The sequence below is a fragment of the Nuphar pumila genome, chromosome 13, assembly GCF_984573655.1.
Source record: "Nuphar pumila chromosome 13, dmNupPumi1.hap1.1, whole genome shotgun sequence".
Taxonomy (NCBI): Eukaryota; Viridiplantae; Streptophyta; class Magnoliopsida; order Nymphaeales; family Nymphaeaceae; genus Nuphar; species Nuphar pumila.
In genome coordinates this window covers 99538273-99546043 of record NC_143261.1, presented here as the reverse complement: position 1 = coordinate 99546043, position 7771 = coordinate 99538273, and the positions used below count along the sequence as shown (strand labels likewise).

At 37.4% G+C, this 7771-nt stretch overlaps 1 protein-coding gene across 1 annotated transcript; it reads left to right on the top strand.

Moving 5' to 3' along the window:
* The first annotated feature begins 341 nt into the window (after nt 1-341).
* On the top strand, nt 342-7327 carry LOC149819431 (CMP-sialic acid transporter 1-like). The gene is made up of 8 exons (XM_089984448.1): nt 342-457; nt 4008-4091; nt 4215-4429; nt 4638-4716; nt 5384-5553; nt 5677-5863; nt 6560-6637; nt 6782-7327. The coding sequence occupies exons 1-8, from the start codon at nt 404-406 to the stop codon at nt 6920-6922; spliced, it is 1008 nt and encodes a 335-aa protein (XP_089840574.1). The 5' UTR covers nt 342-403; the 3' UTR covers nt 6923-7327.
* Nucleotides 7328-7771: the final 444 nt, after the last annotated feature.

Below are 7771 nucleotides of genomic sequence, written 5' to 3'. Positions count from 1 at the left end.
ACCAGATAACGAGATCTGGGACTGTTGTCAACTCCCTGTATGTTGTGCTCTCTCTCTCTCTCTCTCTCTCTACTTTCGTTGGTCGTCTCTCTCCGATCTCCATAGTCCATAATCGAGGGACAACGATTTCAATGCCCAAGAAAAACCACTAAAAAAAGAGAAAAGGAAGGACGATCCAGGAAAGCAGATCATGTGATGCTGAACATGAGTGTTTTTGCTCATGCCCACATCGTAGCCATCCGATTTGCATTTTAAAAAGCTCAAAAGTCAACAAAACCACGTGGCATTCATCCAAAATGCAAACAGACGGCCGCGATGTCGGCATGAGCAAAAACACTCATGTTCAGCATGACCTGATCTGCTTCTACGATCCAGAGGGACTATTGGGGAAACGAAGGGAGAGATGGTTCCGTGGTATTTGGTCGCCGCTACCCTCACCGTTCTCACGAGCGCTCAGGTAACTCCCCACCAACCAACATCATCCTTAGCTTTTCCTCCACCCCCCCACCCTCCACGCCACTCTCTTTATATGCATTCGTCATTGCCTTCCTTTGGTCTCTTGGTTTGGTTAAGAAACATATGCGCCTGCGATTAGGGTTTTTGCGATTTGTTTGTTGAACCAGGGATCGAATTCTCGCTCTCCCTTCCATTTATCGTTTTGATTCTGCGCTCTGTTGGTTCCTATTGACGAATTAGCAATATCGATTTCTGTGATGTCTGTATTCTTATGCAACACTGGCGTGGTTTCTATGATAGTTTTGGATTAGCTCCTCATCGTTTTAGTTTGTTCTTGGATGCACCCACTTATCCAGAAAATTGGGATAAGTTGGGATGCTGCATTGTGCTACATACTGCAATGTCATAACTGAGCTCGTGGTTTTCTGGATAAATGGGCGCACGATCGCACTTTCCTAGATAATTTTAGGGGGTTCTTGGTTTCACCCACTAATCCAGAGAACTGGGATAAGTCGGGATGCTGCATTGTGCATTTGTGATACATAGTGCAATACCATAACCGCTCGCGGTTTTCTGGATAAATGGGTGCACCATAGCCATAGCGATTTCCTAGATCATTTTAAGGGGTTCTTGGTTGCACCCACTAATCCAGACAACTGGGATAAGTCGGGATACTGCATTGTGCAGCTCCATAGTGCAGTATCATAAGTTATAACTGCTTACAATTTTGTGGATAAACGGGTGCACCATAGCGCTTTCCTAGATCATTTGAAAGGGTTCTTGGTTGCACCCACTAATCCAGAGAATTGGGATAAGTTGGGAGACTTCATTGCAATTTTGTAATTATCCTATCGGAACCCAGAAGGGCTGGGGATAAGGGTGTATCGTACCATATCGCTTCGTAAGATACAGAAAAAATCCTATTTTAACATTTACAAAAAATAAAAAATACACAAAAAACAGAAATTTTTCAAAAATCAAAAAATAGAAAAAATCATAGAAGAAAATAGAAAAAAGAAATCAAATTTAAGCATTATAAACAATTAAACATACACATGTACTACTAGTCTACTACTGTTACTATATGATGTGAAATGATATCGTAACAAACTAACAACTAACAAAAACAAAAGGCTTACTATTAAAGATCAAATGAGATAACAAACAAAAGAAAAAGGTTTTGAGTAAACAAATTACAACAATCACATAATACAAAAAAAAAATTAAAATAACTTAATATCATGTTATATCACATTAAAGATTCAGGGGGTATGTTGTATCACATGGACCAGAGATACTGCGATATGCCATATCTTATCGTACAATAAGATACAATACAATACTGATAACACTGCTTCATTGTGCTCCATGAGGCAATATCCAAACCTCTAGCAGTTTTCTGGATAAGTGGGAGCATCATAACACTTTTTTAGATTTTTTATAAGAATTTAGAATGTATTAAGTGTTATGGACTGAATCTGCTCCAGGACGTCTATATTGCTGGTGAGTAATTCTGGAGTCTGGACCATATGAAAAATAAATAAATCTTTTGCATGTTATTTAAAATTTTTGAGTCATAATTTTTTTTTTCCAATTACTAGTTTTCACATTGCAGAGGATGTTCCACTGTTATCCAATGCAGCTTTCTGATATATTCTACTCTTGATTGAAAACTCCAGGAGAATAGCTGTTTCCCATGTCACATGGTTGTATCCATGAAACAAACATTAATGTACCGAGCTCCAAAAGGTACTTGGAGAAAGATGTAAAGGATAAGTACTCCAAATCCATTATTATTTTATGATATCACAGTTCACGTCTTAGGTTCCTGCAACAAGACATACTTGCTGCAAAATGTAAAATATCAAGGACTGCTGAAAAATCAACTATAATCACAATGAACAGCTGAAATTCATAGCCATGTAGGCGCATTTCAGATCAATTTGTCATAGGCTTTGAGTGTGAGAAGTTATTGGTAAAATGCAGGAAAATATAACATTTGTGGCAGTGGATCATCCTTCAGCATGGATCTGCCAAGTGAACAACAGTACTGTTTAGAGAGTTGGATAAAAATGCTGCATGACATGGCTAACCATTTTTTATTCCACTATGTGACCACTTTTGTGCTTCTCTCGATGGTAATATCCCCAAAGTTATCTGTATCTTGTATCTGTAGCTATATATGAATTGTGTTTTCTTAAAACTCTACCTGTTTAAGGCTGAAAATATTAGTGGGTAGTGCTATTGTAGTGGTCAATTCATAGATGATGGGAAATTTGTAGTCAAGGATGAATGTCGATATGAAATGGTTGTAACATGATGGAGAGGAAAATAAGCAGAGTGCTCCTTTAATTAAATGATCCAAAACTTGAGTAGGTTAGTGATCTTGATGAAGGATCTTAAAGTTTTCATATTGCAAAAGCAATCTAAAAAAAGTGTAGTTTCTCTAGTTTGTGAAGGCCTAGGGTTAGGGTTCTGTTAGAAACTAGAACAATAGTCTTTATTGGAGCTATTAAAATAGAAGGCCTTAGGTGCCATATGCATTGTGCTCCTCAAGTTGGCCTAAAATGAAATGTTTGACTTTAATGGTTTAGTGAAAGACATGCAGCACACGACATCATTAGTGATTTTATTTTGGCAATCTGTACAAGGATCAGGCCTTAGAAAGAATTGTAGAGAGATTATAATTTTTTATAATGGAGTATCTTTCAGGATTAAAAAGAAAAAAAACTGAAGAATGGATTATCTGACATATTGATTAATTTTTACTAAGGCAATGAAAATGGGCAGACTAATTTGGAAGAAAGCGATCATGCATGATAGCCTTGCATCTTCAACTAGATTTTGAGCAGTTCACATGAGCATCAAGCTATGAAATTTGTTTTTGGCTTGTAATTTTTCCCGCTATTTTTCAGCAGCTAACTCAAGCATCACATTTTTAAGTTATGTTATTATCTCTTATCAACAGATCATCTTTGTAAATTGAGTTCGATCTGAGAATTTTCTGGTTCCCTATTTTCATTTTCCCCTCTTGACATGGTTTTGTGATGGAACTGGAAATTGGTTGTGGTGGAGTTGTTTAGTTGCTTTGAAATATTTTGATACTTTGACAAGAGGAAAATGGGATGCATATCAATTCTTTTGCTTTTGAATGCATGTTTTTTCATTTAGTATTGTTCCTGTGTACACGACAATTATTATTATGACTGGAAAATTACATTTTGACTGAGAGGCCTCCTTTTCGTGGGTTTTAAAACTACTGGAATCCATTCAATTCTGAAGTTGTACAGAGTCTACAGACCAGCCTATTTTAACGAAACTCCTTGGAATCTAAAGGTTCCAGTCTTGAAAGTTAGTCTTGTGGCCTTAACCTGGAAGACAGTGGTGTGATGTTTGTAACTATGCATGTTTATAATTTTTTTTGTAACATTAAGCTGGAAGATGGTAATGCAACTTTTGTACCCATGCATGTTTATTGTTATTGTTGCGATATCTTCTTACTGCTAGTTCTCACAGAGATATGGTCCTTTGACATGTTTTATGTTTGGCAGGGAATTTTGACAACACTTTCACAAAGTAATGGAGGATATAAATATGACTATGCAACTGTTCCATTTCTTGCAGAGGTTTTTAAGGTAGATTTTTGAATTCTTCCATTCATATGACACATTTACTTCAGCAGGTCATTCACCTTGTCTCTGAACCTTTGTTTAGTAAGTCACGTCAGTAAATTTCATAACAATCTAATGTTAAAACAGCTTGTGGCATCATGTTTTCTGCTATGGAGAGAGTGCCAGTCATTGACTCCTCCAAAGATGACTACAGACTGGAGGAGTGTGCGGTTATTCCCCATTCCTTCTGTCATCTACTTGATTCACAATAATGTACAGTTTGCTACCCTGACCTATGTGGATGCCTCAACTTATCAGATAATGGGTAACCTGAAGATTGTCACAACTGGAATATTGTTCAGGTATCAAACTTGTCTCGTATGAACTATTAAGTGAATGATGAATTTAGTTTTGAGATTTTTAAACTTGATACAATTTTGGTCTATATTTTGTCATCTATGGTAAAAATTATGGTTGAACTAAAGCTGCTGTCCTAGAAAGTGCTGACATGAATGTGATGGGCTAGATTGACCAAGTCTCCATTTCCAATGTTTGTAACTACCATTTTAGGATGTTCTTGAGGAGGAAGTTATCTAATCTGCAGTGGATGGCCATTATATTACTAGCTGTCGGCACTACTACAAGTCAGGTAAGTTGCAGAATATTGCAGCATCTTCTTTTATCTACCATCGCACTTTTGCAATTTACTTGGGATTGAGTGCATGGAATTGGTTCTTTGTGCACACGTCTGCCCTCATTTCATTGGTGCCTGGCACATTACAAAAGATTATAGGGTTCAATATTGGCAGGAACTCATCAATATTTTTCTTTACTTTCTGTCATGAGGAAATGGACATAAGAGGCAGATTGAAAATATTGTATAACTGCCACGCACATGCCTGCATGTGCGCATGCATGCATGCCCACACACACATGCATACAATGTTTTTGTTTCTCTAATAAGAGCCCCATCATTTTTCATTTCTTTCTGTATTTTGTGGACCTTTTCTTTTTTGTCAGTCAAGTTTACCTTTTCTGAAATTCATATGTTTTGCATTTTTCCATTTCATCAAACAATCTTGAGAATTTCTAACATGGAATTTCCATGAAGGAATTTTGGTCTAATGATTTGGTGAAGTTTATCCCTTTTATCTTTTTTTTCCCTTAGCAAATGCACCAGTCCACATGAAGTTTATCAGCAAATCATTATTATTCTGCCTGCTATATTCTCCCGAGGCAATCCTGGTCAGAATCTGTTGTATTTCGCAGGCATTTTACCTTTCTTGTAACTTAAATTGTACATCTCAAACTTTCAGGTAAAAGGTTGTGGGGAGGCTTCTTGTGATTCACTTTTTTCAGCACCTATACAGGGATACTTGCTTGGAATATTATCTGCTTGTCTTTCAGCATTAGCTGGTGTCTATACAGAGTTTCTCTTGAAGAAAAACAACGACAGTCTCTACTGGCAGAATGTACAATTGTATACGTAGGTACTCCTATCTACCCTCATTATCCTTGCAATTTCTGGAGTTGAATATTGTATTGCAGCTAGTTGCAGTGATTTTAGCTTGTATCAGCTCATGATCATTGTTTGTGTTTTATGTTGCAGGTTTGGTGCAATCTTCAACATGGCACGGCTTCTTTTAGATGACATCAATAACAAATTTGAAAATGGCCCATGGTGGCAGCGCCTTTTTAATGGGTACAGTTTTACAACATGGATGGTGGTGCTGAATTTGGGGACTTCTGGGTTGCTAGTGTCATGGTTGATGAAATATGCAGACATTATTGTTAAGGTAATCCCTCAAAAGCTGTTACAACTATTGAGTTACTATAGCATAGTAAGGTCCAAATGTCAGTACCTTGTGTATTTACTATTTTAATATATAATGCTTGCTCGATGTTGTCAGCTCGAAGCCTTAACACCAGCAAAATTTTTGAAGCTATCTGGGATGCATCTTAAAAATCAACAAAATTATAAAGTGACCCAGGAATGTGATTGGTGTTGGTCCTAGAGTAATATTAGGAACCCATTTTTATTCATGGTCACATGCATTTGTTTATTGCTACAGTTGTGCTTCACCCTAGTTTTGTCTTTGAATTCATGTTCAGCATGCAAATGGTTGAGATCAAGTGCCTTGGTTCTGTTTCAAGGACAAATTTTGAGAGTTGGTTCTTCCTTGCATATTATCCCAGAGACCAAAAACAATGCCATGTCATTCTTTTAGGGATTCGTCCTTGAACAAATAGCAGTGTGTATTTTCCTATTTTGAGAATATGTGATGATGGGAACTGTATTCATAGCCATGGTTAAGGTGCTCTAAGTGTACCCAACCCCATCACATTCCTGTAGCATGGCTTGGAGAGGATTTCTCCAAATTGGTCTCCGTACATTGTGAACCTTGAATGAGCTGCACCATGACCTTGTTTCAGTTTGTGAGCAATTTCTTATTCAAGTAGAGCAGAATAAGCATGGACTTTGCTTTTTGTAGGTTTATGCAAGCTCAATGGCAATGCTGCTGACCATGGTCCTGTCTGTCTACCTCTTTGATTTCAGGCCTACAGTTCAGGTAGATTTGTTTAATAGAACAATCTGGTTTTGACCTTATTCTTGTTTCGCTTGACAATCAGTATCTTCTTTTTTACGATATTAGGTTTTTCTTCTTGCTTACATGTTACTAACTTCGTTATGTTCCATGTTTTGCTTTATGCAGCTATTTCTGGGTATTATTATTTGTACGATGTCGCTCCATATGTACTTTGCCCCTTCTCATATGCTGGTAGATTTGCCATCAACACAAAAACAAGGGCCAGAGATGAGTGAAATTAAAGTTGAAGAACAAACTGGATCCTGATGGTCATCTTGTTATGATTGAATTGCATCCTCAACAAGCTTGTGCTTGCCTTCATGTTCAAATAACACAGTCCATGATACTACTGCAAACGAATATGGTTAGTTGCATTATTGTTGCTCAGAGCTTCCCATTAAGGTCAGTGGTATCCAACTGCTTTGTTTGTTTAATGTGAAAAAACTTGCTGCATTTGGTAACTTGGAGTGACGGGAGGTATTTCTGTATACCGACTAGTGGCCTATAGCGAGTGCGGTGAGTAGTATGAATGACTATTGGCTGTAGGTTGGTTACACTCTTCTATGCAAAATATGAAACCACTGTTTGAGCATTGTAGTCCTGTGAAATAGCTCCTGAACAAAATTCTGTAGGCTTGTTATAAAAAAAGCAAAGTCATTTTTTTGGGAGAAATTTTGATTCTTTTGCGGCAATGGATGCTTGAAGACTCTCATTGATTATCCTTGTGGCAAGAAAGATTCCTTATTTTGAGATTGTTTTCCCTGCATTTTGAGATTATTTTGTTAAACCTCCCTGCAATCTGATGAATGTAAAATATCCTACTGTGGTTAGTGTTTGATTCTAAATATCATTGTACAAATTGATCATTACGCTGTCAGCGTGGAAAATTGCATAAAATGGTAACACGTGCATGGCAACGACAGGATAATGGCTTGATTATTGGACTCTGTCATTGTATTGTTCCACTAAACAATGTGCCCACGCCAACAACAACAAACAACAACAACTACGCCTTCATCCCAAAACAATTGGGGTCAGCGATATGAACCAAAAAAGAAATTCATTTTGGGTCTTCCACATGAATCCTTTTCCTCCAATCATTTCTATCCAACGCCA